The 16,834-nt window shown below is 44.3% G+C and overlaps 1 protein-coding gene and 1 pseudogene across 1 annotated transcript; one reads left to right on the top strand and one right to left on the bottom strand.

The window, feature by feature from the left end:
• Positions 1 to 601: 601 nt before the first annotated feature.
• On the top strand, positions 602 to 10,478 carry LOC102392107 (annotated as a pseudogene).
• Positions 10,479 to 11,859: 1,381 nt separating this feature from the next.
• LOC102391768 (ubiquitin D) lies at positions 11,860 to 15,125 on the bottom strand. Its single transcript, XM_006061654.4, has 3 exons — positions 15,095 to 15,125; positions 14,055 to 14,275; positions 11,860 to 12,789 (listed from the first exon to the last, which is right to left on the bottom strand). The coding sequence occupies exons 1-3, from the start codon at positions 15,123 to 15,125 to the stop codon at positions 12,319 to 12,321; spliced, it is 723 nt and encodes a 240-aa protein (XP_006061716.4). The 3' UTR covers positions 11,860 to 12,318.
• Positions 15,126 to 16,834: the final 1,709 nt, after the last annotated feature.

Genomic DNA, 16,834 nt, shown 5'->3' with positions numbered 1-16,834 from the left:
GAACCATGTATACATACAGGGATGAAAAGAGTTCCTTACTGAAAAATTAATAAAAAATTGCAGGATTATTATTTCAAATGAAGAACAGTAAAAATGATGTTGAAAATAGGTTATCTATAAAAGATACCCATTGGCAAAATTGCAGTAGAAAGATTCCATTAACTTTATCCATCAAGTTTCCATACCATTGATTCAGCATCACAGTCAAGAGTTAAAGACTTTGAATCCACATTCATTTGTTTGAAAAATACTGATGAATCTGAGATCCAGAAAAGTAGTACAGGAATCTCAGCAGTCATCTAGGCATCTAGATAACCATTTATACATGAAAATATTGAGATGAAGGGAAATGAGGTGACCCCCTCATATCAAATCGCTGGACCAAAAGGGTTCTGTTAGGTGGAACCCAGGTCTCCTGACTAATGAGTTTTCCTCTACCCAGAAGACTCTGCATTTAAAGGCTGTTACATGTGCCCATCTGTGTTGCTCATGATCATCACACTAGATGGTAAGCAGGAGTGGCATGGACATTGGACAGAGCCTAGAAAAGAGATTCACCACAGATTAAAATTCAGCATTCAGCAGTATATTGGCTGTATTAATGGAGGTAGAGCACCTGAAACAAAGGTGATAGTTCTGATCTACCCAGTGTTAGTTATACTAACCTGGCCTACTGCACCTATTTTCAGTTCATTTCAGTCGCTCAGTCATGTCTGACTCTTTGTGACCCCATGAACCACAGCACGCCAGGCCGCCCTGTCCATCACTAACTGCCGGAGCCTACTCAAACTCATGTCCATTGAGTCGGTGAAGACATCCAACCATCTCATCCTCTGTCATCCCCTTCTCCTCCTGCCCTCAACCTTTCCCAGCATCAGGATCTTTTCAAATGAGTCAGCTTTTCACATCAGGTGGCCAAAGTGTTGGAGTTTCAGCTTCAGCATCAGTTCTTCCAATGAATATTCAGGGATGATTTCCTTTAGGATGGACTGGTTGGATCTCCTTGCAGTCCAGGGGACTCTCAAGAGTCTCCTCCAACACCACAGTTCAGTGCTCAGCTTTCTTTATAGTCCAACTCCCCCATCCGGATATGACTACTGGAAAAACCATAGCCTTGACTAGATGGACCTTTGTTGACAAAGTAATATCTCTGCTTTTTAATATGCTGTCTAGGTTGGTCATAACTTTCCTTCCAAGGAGTGTCTTTTAATTTCATGGCAGCAGTCACCATCTGCAGTGATTTTGGAGCCCCCCAAAATAAAGTCTGCCAGTGTTTCCCCATCTATTTGCCATGAAGTGATAGGACCAGATGCCATGATCTTAGTTATCTGAATATTGAGCTTTAAGCCAACATTCTCACTCTCCTCTTTCACTTTCATCAAGAGGCTCTTTAGTTCTTCTTCACTTTCTGCCATAAGGGTGGTATCATCTGGATATCTGAGGTTATTGATATTTCTCCTGGCAATCTTGATTCCAGCTTGTGCTTCATGCAATCCAGCATTTCTCATGATGTACTCTGCATATAAGTTAAATAAGCAAGGTGACAATATATAGCCTTGGTGTACTCCTTTTCCTATTTGGATCCAGTCTGTTGTTCCATGTCCGGTTCCAACTGTTGCTTCTTGACCTGCATACAGGTTTCTTAGGAGGCAGGTCAGGTGGTTTGGTAGCACCTATTTTTAGACACTACATATTTTCAAAGAAGGGAATTGGGAGGCTCAAAGAGAGATCGGTCTTCAAATATCTGAAGGACTATCATATGAGAGGAAGGTTAGATCTCTACTTTGGCTTCTATAAGTTTAACCAGAAGCAGGGAAGCCACAAAAGGGCACTTGTTTGGAAATCAAACAGGCCTGAGTACACGTCCACAGGGCCACTCACTAGCTATGGCCTTGGGATGACTTACTCCATTAAGTCCAGATGTGTTCATCTCTAGGATAGAGATTTCTCTTTCATAGAATTTTGTGGAAATACATCATTAGGGTATACTTAAACATGGCTGCTTTCCTAAACTAAAGGTTCGGAAGTGTAAATGAGCTCCAATGGACATTAAGCATGTGTGTGCTGCCATCCATTCCCTCACCCACCACCAACCATGGTCCTGATTTTTCTTTGCTTGTAAGGGATACATCACCTCTGTGGGTCGTCCTTCCCAACCTTCTGCAACTTTCCCCTTTTAGGGCAACCACAGCACAGAGAAGCACTTCCTCCTGCTGGGTTTCTTCAACTGGCCTTCCCTGCAGTCTGTCCTCTTTGTCCTCGTCCTCCTATGCTACCTCCTCACTCTGATGGGCAACTTAGCACTGGCTGCTGGCGGTGCTAGCCTTCACATGCGCCTGCACACACCCATGTACTGCTTCCTCTGCCATCTGACTCTGATGGACATGGGCTTCACCACAAGTATGGTGCCACCCCTGCTGGCCAACCTGTGCAGCTGGACGCTGGGGTTGGAGTGCAGTGGCTGCCTGGAACAGCTGTGTGCATTGCTGGCGCTGGGCTCTGCTGAGTGGGTCCTCCTAGTGGTGATGGCTCTGGACTGTGTGTTCATCCTGTTACTTCCATCCGCCATCATCCTGATCTCCTATGGCACCGTGTCCCACTCTGTATTGGGCATGAGGACCGGAGGCTGTCTCAGGAAAGCGGTGGGCACCTGTGGGTCTCACCCGAGAGTCGTCTGCATGTTCCATTCATCCACCATCTACCCCTACCTGCAACCCACTCACAGCTACAACCAACACTGGGCAAGTTCATTTCTCTTTTCTACACTGTAGTCACACCTGCTCTCAACCCACTCCTCTCCACCCTAAGGAATAAGGAAGTGAAGGGGGGCAGTGAGGAATTCCTGAGGGGTCAGGCTAGAGGGCAAGATGCACAGTGAGTAAATCAGGGAGGGAAGGAGGGGAGTGTTACCCCAGAGCCCAAGGATGGGAATGTCCTTTGTAAAGTCAGTCAGTTTAGCCTTCAGGCTGTTCATTTCTCTATGAGAATCTGCAGGATCTGTCCTTAAAGAGCCCATGGTTAATGGGGAGGTCCTTTCCTCCCATCAGGAAAGGGTCATGTGCTATAAGTAAAAAACCCCACATCCTTTTTCTGTGCAGGTTTAGTGAGGGGGAATTGGCCCTTGGGCTTTCTCCTAAGCTGATGAAAAAAAAAAAGATTTTTGGAGGACTTTCGGGGGGATAACATATCCCCCAGTCAAGAGACCAAATGCTGGTAAGAGATGTATGACGATCCCAGTGTGATGGAAAACACCATGGAAGATGCCATGGTGTCTGCTATCAGAAAAATCCCATGTGACAATAAAATAGACTCTACCCTGAAGGAGACTCCATTCAAAAAAAAAAAAAAAAATCAGTGCAACTGAATGTCTACCTTCCCAGTTAAATAGTAACCACCCCAGAGCACGTCACTCATAACTGTAATGAGCAATACCTATGAGTGTGCCTTGTGCTGAGTGGGTTAAGTTCAGAAACACTTCTGTAGGAGGTGGTTCTTGAGACAGTTATAAAGAAGGGAAGAGACTAGTGTGGGAGAGGGTGGACATATTTCAGGCTGAGAGAAAAACAATGTTATCAGGAGGGAGACATGAGGTGGTGACATGGAGGAGGAAAGGAAGGGAATGAGACGGAGGAGGCTGAGAGGAAAAAGTTCCACTAGGCAGACTTTGGACAGAGTGTTGGGGTCAATCCAGAAACCAATCCCCACCCCCTTAACTCAACCCAGAGAAGACCTGCTAGAGCCTAAGGCAGGCAGGACAGAGACTGCTCCCCAATACCCCACTTTTCTGAAAGTGTTCCCACCTATAGCACATCTATTCCCAAAGAACCCCCATGAGAGGCATAAAATCTCTAGATCCCTAAGGTGAGTATCTTGCCATGACTGCCATCATCCCCAGAAATAGGAATCATTTACGTGGATGTGACCTAAGAAATGCTTGGTCAATGTTATTTTTATTGACTCTCCAATAGCAAAAGTGAAAGTAAATTCAGGAGACCATGCAAGAGCCAGGACTTGTGCTTGGACTCTCTGTTGCCTAAAAGAATGTGCTAATTATCTCTGTAACAGAACAAAGTTGTAAATTCCACTATGTTTATCCGGATATGACCACAGTCCTATTGATAAATGTCCACTGTTTATCTAGTCTTGTGACACATGAATCATGGGTTAACTTTGATCGTATCTCTCTTTTAGCTTGTCCAGAGTAGTTTCAAGGAATGTGGGGAGGTGGGTTTCAGCAAGTACACTTAGGGTATATAAGGTTTTCATAAAAAGTGGTTGGGGTCCTTGGCTAAGAGGAGACTCTGCTTGGGCCTGTTGGTATAATAAACTGCACTCCACTATCTGCATTGTCCTTCTGAGTGAGTTTGTTTCCCAGAACGCGTGGCTACAACAGTACCACATACCCTACCAGTGGACCCTGCAAGGTCTCAATGCAAGAGGACTCAGGAGCCCAATGACCAGGTCCTCTTCACAGAAACTTTCTTCACATTGGGTAGGTATCTATGCCCATCTCCTTCCCTTCCAGATGTCTTCCTTGCCACCCCATCTCCCCAGCACTGTCCCTCATGTACCCCTGAGAGTTCCGCCATGTCTCAGAGATTCTCTCTTTCCCCTCTGCAGTATCGAATCTTAACTTATGAAACTGATAGCAGCCATCTCTGTACTCAAGATAGTAGAAACAGGAGAGAGAGCAAAGGAGCTGGCCTCCCATTTATAGAAGCAGCTAAGTTGGAAATCCCCTGCCTGCCTGCTGTTTGTGTCAGGCTTTCCTGGACCCTTTGTTCTTGCAAGTGCTTTCACTTCCTCTACAGAGCATTCTGCAAGCAGAAATGTCACCTAATCAAGCGTGTCTCCTCTCAGCCAATCCATTGCCCTTCTTGTTCTTAATGTGACATGACCCTTTTGTGTTGGAAATTGTTGTGTGCTTAACCACCCACCACTCCCAATCCTGACTTCTATGTAGCCCTGGACCCTCAGTGGCTGGAAGAATTTGAACACTTGGTGATCCTCTCCAGTGCTTTTAAGAACCCTAGATAGCATATTCAAGAGCAGAGACATTACTTTGCCAACAAAGTTTCGGCTAGTCAAGGCTATGGTTTTTCCTGTGGTCATGTATGGATGTGAGAGTTGGACTGTGAAGAAGGCTGAGTGCTGAAGAATTGATGCTTTTGAACTGTGGTGTTGGAGAAGACTCTTGAGAGTCCCTTGGACTGCAAGGAGATCCAACCAGTCCATTCTGAAGGAGATCAGCCCTGGGATTTCTTTGGAAGGAATGATGCTAAAGCTGAAACTCCAGTACTTTGGCCACGTCATGCGAAGAGTTGACTCATTGGAAAAGACTCTGATGCTGGGAGGGATTGGGGGCAGGAGGAGAAGGGGACAACAGAGGATGAGATGGCTGGATGGCATCACTGACTCGATGGACGTGAGTCTGAGTGAACTCCGGGAGTTGGTGATGGACAGGGAGGCCTGGCGTGCTGCAATTCATGGGGTCGCAAAGAGTCGGACACAACTGAGCGACTGATCTGATCTGACTGGACCATGACCCCTCCTCCTCCTGCCAGTATTTAGGGGTCTTTCTGAGAGGAAGAGTGCCCTGGACATGACAGTGAGAGTTGCTGTGGGTGATGTGACCAGGAGCAGCATGTTCACACCAGCCTGACAGAATGTGTAAAATACACTGGGAGAAGCAGACATAAGACACATAAACCTGCACTGAGAAGAGACATGATTCCAGTCCAGGGATGCCACTTGCTGAATTAACTTGGGCAAATCTGTTCATCTCCCGAGATGTTGGTTTTCTGGTCTATAAATGACATGATTGGAGAGAAGTCCTAAGGGTCTTCAGGCTCAAGAAACTTTCTTTATATACTGTCCCTTACAAAGAATTTTAGATTCCCGATTCTTGAGTTTCCTAGCACTCTTCCTCTCCTGTGTGAGAACCTGCAAACCAAATCCACTACCTGAGAACTATCCAGAACTACCAGTCAAACGCTGACTCTCACCTAGATGTAAAAACAATCACACATCCACTCTCACACCATAGTTCCTCAGTTCCTGGCCTTTCCTCCTGGAGACTCACTCGCGTCATCTCACACGTTCCTAAGGTGCTTCTTACTCCGTGCCTCTTTGGATTTGGATCGGGATGACAAGGGAGTACATAAGCTGTGTGTTCTCCTGGAATTTTTTTCCTTACCCCGATCTCCTAACTTCCCAGATTAATCTCTGCCCTTTTCCTAAGGCTCAGGATATTTCTACACCCTCCTCTCCCATTTTCTGAGAGTGATTACTAAAAGTTCCTCCTAAAGTTCAATGTAAAAAGTCTTCAGAAATGCCAGGTATTCATCTTTGTTTGCTGTGTTTCAGTGACCCTTTAGTGTACCTTCACTCCCTGACAGGTTTCGAAAGATCCCATTTTACTTCTAGCTCTTTCCATCCTGGAGAATATGATTTTACAGAAGTGTCCATGTAATGAAAGTAATGGGAGCTGAGAACTCATTCCAATACTTTAAAAACCTTAACATAAATCATGTTCTCCTCTTTGAAGCTCTCACTAGAGAGAGAATCAAGTTGGAAAACCTAATACATATTTAAGCATATTTCATGCATGTGTGGGGAAAAACATATATTCTGAAATACACAGAATAAGTATGAAGGGGGAAGAATGCCTGATGGAATCAAGTGCAGGGTTAAAGTTGCAGGATATAAAATTAACACACAGAAATCCCTTGCATTCCTATACACTAACAATGAGAAAACAGAGAAATTAAGGAAACAATACCATTCACCATTGCAATGAAAAGAATAAAATATATATGAATATATCTACCTAAAGAAATAAAAAACATATATATAAAACTATAAAACACTGATGAAAGAAATCAAAGAGGACACAAATAGATGGAGAAATATACCATGTTCATGGATTGGAAATACCAATATAGTGAAAATGAGTATACTACCCACTAATCCTTAGATTCAATGCAATCCCTATCAAGCTACCAATGGTATTTTTCAGAGAACTAGACCAAATAATTTCACAATTTGTATGGAAGTACAAAACACCTCAAATAGCCAAAGCAATCTTGAGAAAGAAGAATGGAACTGGAGGAATCAACCTGCCTGACTTCAGGCTGTACTACAAAGCTACAGTCATCAAGACAGTATGGTACTGGCACAAAGACAGAAACATAGATCAATGGAACAAAATAGAAAGCCCAGAGATAAATCCACACACCTATGGACACCTTATCTTTGCCAAATAAGGCAAGAATATACAATGGAGAAAAGACAATGTCTTTAACAAGTGGTGCTGGGAAAACTGGTCAACCACTTGTAAAAGAATGAAACTAGAACACTTTTTAACACCATACACAAAAATAAAATCAAAATGGATTATAGATATAAATGTAAGACCAGAAACTATAAAACTTCTAGAGGAAAACATAGGCAAAACACTCTCCAACATAGGTCATGGCAGGATCCTCTATAACCCACCTCCCAGAGTAATGGAAATAAAATAAAAAATAAACAAATGAGACCTAATTAAACTTAAAAGTTTTTGCACAACGAAGGAAACCATAAGCAAGGTGAAAAGACATCCTTCAGAATGGGAGAAAAAAATAGCAACCGAAGCAACTGACAAAGAATTAATCTCAAAAATATACAAGCAACTCCTGTAGCTCAATTCCAGAAAAATAAATGACCCAATCAAAAAATGGGCCGAAGAACTAAACAGGCATTTCTCCAAAGAAGACATACAGATGGCTAACAAACACATGAAAAGATGCTCAACATCACTCAATATCAGAGAAATACAAATCAAAACCACAGTGAGGTACCATCTCACACTGGCCAGAATGGCTGCTATCCAAAAGTCTACAAACAATAAATGCTGGAGAGGGTGTGGAGAAAAGGGAACCTACTTACACTGTTGGTGGGAATGCAAACTAGTACAGCCACTATGGAGAACAGTGTGGAGATTCCTTAAAAAACTGGAAATAGAACTGCCGTATGACCCAGCAATCCCACTGCTGGGCATACACACCGAGAAAACCAGAATTGAAACAGACACATGTACCGCAATGTTCATCGCAGCACTGTTTATAATAGCCAGGACATGGAACCAACCTGGATATCCATCAGCAGATGAATGCATAAGAAAGCAGTGGTACATATACACAATGGAATATTACTCAGCCATTAAAAAGAATACATTTGAATCAGTTCTAATGAGGTGGATGAAACTGGAGCCTATTATACAGAGTGAAGTAAGCCAGAAAAAAATACACCAATACAGTATACTAACGCATGTATATGGAATTTAGAAAGATGGTAACGATAACCCTATATGTGAGACAGCAAAGAGACACAGATGTAAAGAACAGTCTTTTGGACTTAGCAGGAGAAGGTGAGGGTGGGATGATTTGGCAGAATAGCATTGAAACATGTATATTATCAGATGTGAAATCAGATCGCCATACCAGGTTCGATGCATGAGACAGAGTGCTCAGGGCTGGTGTACTGGGATGACCCAGAGGGATGAGATGGGGAGGGAAGTGGGAGGGGGGTTCAGGATGGGGAACACATGTACACCCATGGCTGATTCATGGGAATGTACGGCAAAAACCACTACAAAACAACAACAACAACAAAGTACTGGGAGCCGAGAACTCATTCGAGTACTTTAAAAACCTTAACATAAACATGTTCTCCTCTTTGAAGCTCTCACGAGAGAGAGAATCAAGTTTGAAAACCTAATACTTATTTAAGCGTATTTCGTGTGTGTGTGGAAAGACATACATTCTGAAACACACAGAATAAGTATGAAGGGGGAAGAATATCTGATGGAATCGAGTGGAAACCTTACCTGCCTTTCCTCCCTTCAGATAGTTCTCCAGGTTCCTATTGTCCCTGAGTTTAGAAGACAAGATTATGACCTTGGGCTGAAGCACAGCAGCAAAGGGCTTCCCCCGACCCTCCCTGAGTTCACTGTCTAACAGGATCAGGGAATTCTGAATCCTCACTGGTGTCCATGCAGAAAAGCTCAGATCAGGTTGAGGGTGATCTGGAAAGAGAAAGTCCTGCAGCAGGACAGGGACTAGGGATGGGCCCGGAGAGATTTAAAGTTTATCTGTCTGAACTAGTGTGTGTCTGTGTAATCACAGAATTAGGTGATTTGACTTTTTATAACTCTACATCTGTAGAACCATGGGTCTATAAGCCTGAATGTCATCTCTTGCATTTATTCATCTCCACTATGACTATAAAATCATCAAATCACTGGACCAAGGTGGTTCTGTTAGGTGCAACCCAGGTCTGCTGACTTATGTTTTTTCCTGTTACACATGTGCCCATCTGTGTTGCTCATGATCGTCACATTAGATGGTAAACAGGAGTGCCGTGGACATTGGACACAGCCTGGAAGAGAGACTCACCACAGATTAAAATTCAGCATTCAGCAGTATATTGGCTGTATTAATGGAGGTAGAGCACATGAAACAAAAAGGTGACAGTTCTGATCTACCCATTTTTAGTTATACTAACCTGGAGCATTGCATCTATTTTTAGGCACTTTTTTACATGCTTCCAAAGAAGAGGGTTGGGAGGCTCAAAAAAGAAATTTGTCTTCAAATATCTGAAGGGCTATCATGTGAGAGGAAGTTTAGGTTTCTACTTTCTACTTTGGCTCCTAGGAATACACCAGAAACAGGGAAGCAGCACAAGTGTATTGGTTCAGAAATCAAACAGGTCTGAGTACATGTCCAAAGGACCACTCAGTGGCTATGACCTTTGGATGCTTTATCTTATAGAGCTCAAGTATGTTCATCTTTAGGAGGGAGATTCTATCTTCCTCATAGAATTTTCTGGTAAATACATCAACTAGGGTATCCTTATACATGGCTGTTTCCTAAACTAAGGATTCAGATCTGTAAATGAGCTCCCATGGACACCTAAGCATGCATATGCTGCCATCCATTTCCCCTCTGCACTCCCCATCCCTTTGCTTGTAAGGGATACATCACCCTTGTGTGTCAACCTTCCAAACCTTCTGCGAGTTTGCCCTTTAGGGCAACCACAGCACAGAGAAGCGTTTCCTTCTGCTGGGCTGTTCCGACGGGCCCTCCCTGCAGCCTGTCCTCTTTGCCCTCATCCTCCTCTGCTACCTCCTGACTCTAAGGGGCAACTTGGCGCTGGTGCTGCTGGCAGTGTGTGACCATGTACTGCTTCCTCTGCCCCCTGGCCCTGGTGGATGTGGGCTTCACCACGAGCGTGGTGCCTCCCCTGCTGGCCATCCTGCACAATCTGGTGCTGAGTCTGGAGCTGGTGGGTGCCTGGTGCAGCTGTGCTCATTGCTGGCTCTGGGCTTGGCTGAGTGCGTCCCGCAGGTGGTGATGGCTCTGGATCATGTGGCTGCTCGTGCCCTCTGCCGTGATCCTGGCCTACCTGGCAGCACGGCCCATGCTGTTGTGGCATGAGGGCCAGAGGCAGCCTCAGGGAAGTGGTGGGCACCTGTGGGTCCCACCTGAAAGCCATCTGACTGTTCTGTGGATCCCTCCTCTACAGCTACCTGCAACCCATGCACAGCTACAACCAGTGGCAGGCAAGTTCATTTCTCTTTTCTACACTGTCACACACCCGCCCTCATCCCACTCCTCTCCACCCTCAGGAATAAGGAAGTGAAGGAGGCAGCGAGGAGGTTCCTGAGGGACTTGGGGAGAGGGCAAGAGCACTGTGAGTCAGTCAGGGAGGGAAGGAGGGGAATGTTACCCAGGGCCCAAGGATGGGAATGTCCGGTGTAAAGACTTTAGCCTTCAGGCTGTTCATTTCTCTATGAGGATCTGCAAGATTTGTCCCTAAGGAGCCCACAGTTAATGGGGAGGTCCCTTCCTCCCATCAGGAAAGGGTCACGTGCTGTAGGTAAAACCCCCATGTCCTTTATCTGTGCAAGTTTAGTGAGGGAGCATTGGCCGTTGAGCTTTCTCCTAATCTGATGGAAAAAAACTGTGATTTTGGGAGGATCTTTCCCATCTTCAGGGGTATTATATCTCCCAGTTAATAGCTCATTTGCTGGTAAGAGATGTTGAATATCCCAGTCTAGTGGAAGAGACCATGGAAGACCCCATGGTGTCTGACATCGGACATCCCTAAGTGACAATCAAACCACACTCAGCCCTGTAGGAGATTCCATCCAAAAAAAAGAAAAGCTCTAGTCTCTCATCGCAGGGCATCAGTACAACCAAACGCCCTCCTACCAAGTTAAATAGTGCCCACCCCAGAGCGCTTGACTCATCATTGTAATGAGCAACATGTATAAGTGTGCTTTGTGCTGAGTGGGGTTACGTTCATAAACGCTTCTACCGAGGTGGTTCTTGAGACAGTTATAAAGAAGAGGAGACTAGTGGGAAAGAGGGTGGGCATGTTTCAGGCTGTGAGAAAACATACAGGTGATCACGGGGGAGAAATGAGATGGAGGAAGAAAGGAAGGGAAGTGATGGAGGACACGGAGAGGGACAAGCTCCATTAGCCAGACTGTGGGCAGAGTGTCGGGGTCAACCCAGAAATCAACCCCCACCCCCAGCAGAGAAGTCCTGACAGAGCCTCAGGCAGGCAGGCCAGAGATTGCTCTCACTCACTCACTTTTCTGAAAGTTTGTTCCCACCTAAAGTATATCTATTCCCAAGAAGCCCCCACTAGAGGCATAAAATTTCTAGATCCCCAAGGTGAATATCTTGCCATGACCACCATCATCCCCAGAAATAATATTGGTTAAAATGGTGTGGGAAACAGAGTAAGAAGGGGCATGATGCCAAGTTTCACTTCATAACAAACAGCTTTAAATAAGGAGAGGGGAAGTAATTTAATTTTTCTAAATTATTTATTAGCATTATGTCACAGTAAATAAATCACTTCATAATAAGTCATTTCACTTTTGTCTACAGGCAGAGTGTCAGTTTGACTCAACGATTATTGAGTCATATGAGAGAAGAAACACTGAGCTAAATATAGATGCAACACAGTAATTAGAAGAACATCGATCACAATCTATAGTTTTCTATCTTGTTGACTGGGAAAGGAAATAGGAGTTTTTCTATGAATCGGACAGAACCAAGACAGGATGCAGCTGCAACTGTCTTTTAATGTTATCTCTAATAGGCCTTCAAATTCTAATATGTTCTAACATATCAAATATATGCAATTTTGCCAATTATTCAATCACACTAGAATGAAAGAATCAATTGGTTATAAATATTCTAGTCTTCCACCTCAATTCACCCCAAATCTTTTGCTTCTCCTATCACTCCATCTGCAGGATGGTCACCCACCAATGCAGGGGTATGTCAGGAAGAGTAAATGGCCCTTTTTGATGCCATAATCTCCCATGATCTTCCCATCTTCCAGTTTCTTTCCATTGCAGTTCACAATCTGATTCTTAGGGGGTATAGCGGTCTTCATCCTGATCATCTCCTTCATCTGGGTCACTGAGGTGGACCTTTGCACCTGGAGCTCGTGCCTCTGCCCCTCTTCACCAGGCTCCACCAAAACCAAGGGCAGCTTCTCATCACTGGGCTTCACCACCTTCAGGGTGAGGTGGATGGTCGTCTCCTTGTCGATGCCATACGATGACAGAGTTCTTTTCGGCTTTAGGGTCTTCGAGCCCAGCTGCAGGACCTGATCCGGCACAGGAACCTTGGTCCTAGAGCGGACATGTTCATTGATCTTATTCACTCTGTCTCCCGGATGGGCAGTGAAGGTCATTGGTTTCCATTCCTCAGAATGGACAGTCACCTGGACAAAAAAAGGCCAAGAGACAGTTGCCTAGATTTTCTGCCCTCTTTTACACCCCTTGTTCCCCCTCCTTTATTGCTCCCACCCTTCACTGCCAGTCTGGTGCTCCAGATCCTTTACAACAAGCTGTGTCCTTCCCTTGTTTCAAACTTCTCTTTTGAAATTATCAGGTTCTAATGCAAGAAAACCAGTCTGATTCTTTTGTAACCACACTTCTTATCCTTCCCCAAAATGTTATCAATGATTTCCCACCTAATTTACCTGTCTCCTATCCAGATAAAAGTTGTCAGATGTCAAAAACAAAACATCTAAAAATGTACGCCAGAGTTTATAAACACCTTTCAAAGAGAATTTCGCAGACTTCACAGTCTCATGGAATACTCATAGGGCTGTCCTCCATGACGTGACTATTTTAGATGAAAACCCTGTTTAGGAAACATCTTCTCTGTACTATTTGTACTTTTTTTTTGGTAACAATAATTCATTTTTTATAGTGTCCCTATTTTCAGTATCACTTGGCCATATGTATTTCCTATGTTTTCCTATCCATCCATTATAGAATATGATCTCTTCCTTTTATCAAATCGGGGCTCCACTCACAGAAAGTAGGGACTACATCTGAGTCTTACTTCAGTAATCTCAACAAAGGGAATCTCATTCCTGTGCTCTTTCTGGAAAGTCTCAGAGGACTTCTTTCAGGCTTCATTCAAAAATATCTTCCCAGTCCAGATGCCACAGAGATTTCTTCTCTGAACTCTCACTCTTCTGTGCTAAGCATTGCCCTCATTCCAGGTCCTCTTTGTAGAGAATATAGTCTCACATAAGGTGATGAAACAGGGCGTTAACAACTTAAAATAAGTGAATTCTGTCAACCTCTCTTTTAAGAAAAGAAGAAAGCTTAAGTTTAATTGCCCTGGAGGCCTAAACAGGGTAAAAGAGAAAGGGATCAAGACAATATTTTCATAGTTTCAAGCTTGCCAGCCCTGCTGAGCACAAAGCCCACTCCTGCTTCCTACCAAGTATCCCTAAGTGTGAGCAGTACAAGGTCTCGATGTAAGAGAACTCAGGAGCCCAAAAACTCTTATAGAAACTTTCTTCGCATTCAGTAGGTATTGATGCCCATCTCCTCCCCTTCCAGATGTCTTCCCAGCAACATTCATCCCCCTCTTCATCTCCCAGAACTGTCCCTCATCTATTCCTGAGTCTCTCCCATGATTCAGAGGTCTTCTCCCTTCCCCCACCCCTGGTATCAAATCTCAACTCACAAGGAGGGTGGCAGCCATGTCTTCAATCAGAGGTGCAGAATCAGGAGAGAGAGCAAAGGACCGGGCCTCCAGTTTAAATAAGCAGCCGAACGGGAAATACCCTGCCTGACTGCTGTGTTTATTAAGCTTCCCCGTACCCTTTGCTCTTGCATGGTATGATGAATTTACTTTCACTTTTGCTACTGGGGAGTCAATGAACAAAAATACCTCCCAACCAAGCACTTCTCAGGTCAGCCAATCCATTTGCCCTCCTTGTTCCAAACATGGGATGGTCTTTCTCTGTTGAGAATTTTCCCCTGATTAATCACCCACCACTCCCAATCCTGACTTGTGACTTCCAGCCTGCAGCTCTGACCCTCACTGGCTTGAAGATCTTTAACACTGGTGATCCTCCCCTTAGCTTTTAAGAGCCCCCTTGCCATTAGTCAGAGAACTTCCTTAGAACAGGGGTACCCGGGAGAGAACAGTGAGAGTTGCCATGTGTGACGTGACCAGGAGCAGCCTGTTAACCCTAGCTTAGCAGAATGTGAGAAGCTGGCCTAGAGAAAACATGGGATAAATAACCCTGGACTGAGAAGAGCCATGAGTTCCAGTCCCAGGGCTGACACTCAATTAACCTGGGCAAATCTGTTCACCTCCCTGGATGCTGGCTTTCTGGTCTATAAAATGAGATGATTGGAGAGAATTTCTAAGTGTATTCCAGGCTCAGAAAATTTTTTTTATAAATATCCTTTACAAAGAACTTTAGATTGCTGGGTCTTGAGCTTTCTAGCACTTCCTATGGTGTCTGCAAACCAAACCTACTACTTGAGAGCAACCCAAATCCAGCAGTCAAAAGCTGACTACTGCCTTCCACAGGGAAAACAATCACACCTCCCTTTCACACACAGTGCCTCCATTTCCTCACCTTTACTCCTGGATACTCACTAGGAGCTATTTGCTTCCCGGCTCTTCAGATTTGGATTAGGACAAAAAGGGAATACATAACTGTGTGTGCTCAGGGAATTTTCTTGATATCTCCTCCTAACATTCCAAATTACTTGCTGTCTTTTTGCAAAGTCTCAGGTCCATGCCTGCTAAGTCACTTCAGTTGTATCTGACTCATTGCGACTTCATGGACTACAGGCTGCTCTGTCCATGGCATTCTCCAGGCAAGAATATTGGAGTGGTTTGCTGTGCCCTTCTCCAAGAGATCTTCCTGACCAGGCATTGAACCCGCATCTCTTGTGTCTCCTGCATTGGCAGGCGGGTTCTTTACCACTAGCGCCTCCTGGGAATCCCCCAAACCCACTTTAAGAAAAACATTTATTGAAAGTGTTTTAAATGTTTTCAGAATGAAAGATCTATAAAAAGGCCAAGTTGTCATCTTTGTTTACTGTGCTTTCAGTGATCGTTTACCATACCTTCACTCACTGAGAAATATCAAATGATCCCATTTATTCCAGGGATTTCCATCCTGGAGAACTTGGCTTTACACAAGTGCCTACACAGAGTAATGGGATCCAAGAGCTCATTCCAACATATCAATAAGTTTAACACAAATTATGTTCTCCTATTTGAAGCTTTTATCAGACAGTTAATAAAATTGGAAAAACTAATCGCTATTTAAATTATTTTGTGGGATAGACATACTTTTTTAAACTCATAGGGAGTGTTTGAAGGGGAAAGAATGCCTGATGGGATAACTTGGAGACCTTGATCTTCTATTCTCCCTTCAGATATCTCACTATGTTTTCTATTTAGAAAACATCATTATGACCTCTAACTCCTCCACTGTCCAATAGGATATGGGGACTCTGAAACATCACCAGTGGCCAGGCAGAAAATGTCTGATCAAGTTGCGAGTGATAGAGAAAGTGAAACCCCTGCAGTAGGAAAAGGGTGGAGGATGGGTCTGGAGAGAGAAAGGGAAAGCTGCACAAAGCAGACTTGAGGGAAGTGTTTTCAGTTTTCAAATTTTATTTGTACCTTAGGTCTTCATGTCATTTCTGGAAAGAGAACAGGGAGAGTAGATGGTTAAAACTTCTCATAATTAAATCTCTCTCTTCTCATAACCTTTCTCTCACCCTGAGGCATACAGGATCTTAGTTCTCTGGACCAGGGATTGAACCCATGCCCCCTGCAGTGGGAGAGTGGAGTCTTAGCCATTGGACCTCCAGGGAAGTCTAGCCTACACCATCTTGGTGCCAACATCTGCATTCTCTGGGGAAGCAGGGAACCTTAGTCAGAATCTCCTGGTGGGAGAGCCCAGGAATGACATTTCCCAAGGATGATATTTGTTTGTTGATACCCCTCGGATCTGTGCCCACAGCTGGCCCTGAGCTGCAGATCTGTAGGTCTAGCTGCTTCCATGCATGGTTCCCTGGACTCCCTGCATGTTTTGAACATGCCAAGGTCTCTCTGTCACCGGGTCACTGAGCATGACTTTCCGTCCACTGTATTCCCAACACTGTGGATTTACAATAATATGCAAGGTAAGCAGCATCTCTTCCAGGAAAACCTCCTTGACTCTCTTCTATCCTGTTCTGGGTTACATGCCCATCTTCTGTTCTTTTATACTTCCTCTGCAAACCTCTCAGAGGACATTTCTCCAGCCATAAGTTCATCTGCTTATTTGTGCTTTACCCTCACTCAACAGTAGGAGTCTAGGAGGTCATAATTGTGTCTCAATTTTGGCTGTGCCATACAGCTTATGAGATCATAGTTCCCTGACCAGGGATTGAACCTGTGCCCCCTGCATTGGAAGTGGCGCATTTTAACATCTGGACCACCAGGGAAGT

Source organism: Bubalus bubalis, chromosome 2 (genome assembly GCF_019923935.1).
Source record: "Bubalus bubalis isolate 160015118507 breed Murrah chromosome 2, NDDB_SH_1, whole genome shotgun sequence".
NCBI classification, from domain to species: Eukaryota; Metazoa; Chordata; class Mammalia; order Artiodactyla; family Bovidae; genus Bubalus; species Bubalus bubalis.
Note: the sequence above shows the minus strand (reverse complement) of the source record. Positions and strands in the feature narration are given on the sequence as shown.

Bases quoted from the DNA above. Each gene is read 5' to 3' on its own strand.
- LOC102391768 (XM_006061654.4), bottom strand. From the start codon at position 15,125: ATGGACCTGAGACTTTGCAAAAAGACAGCAA. The intron at 14,276-15,094 runs GTAATTTGGAAT...TGACCTGAGAAG, and splicing joins ACTTTGCAAAAAGACAGCAA to TGCTTGGTTGGGAGGTATTT. The intron at 12,790-14,054 runs GTGAGTTGAGAT...TTTTTTGTCCAG, and splicing joins ACATGGCTGCCACCCTCCTT to GTGACTGTCCATTCTGAGGA.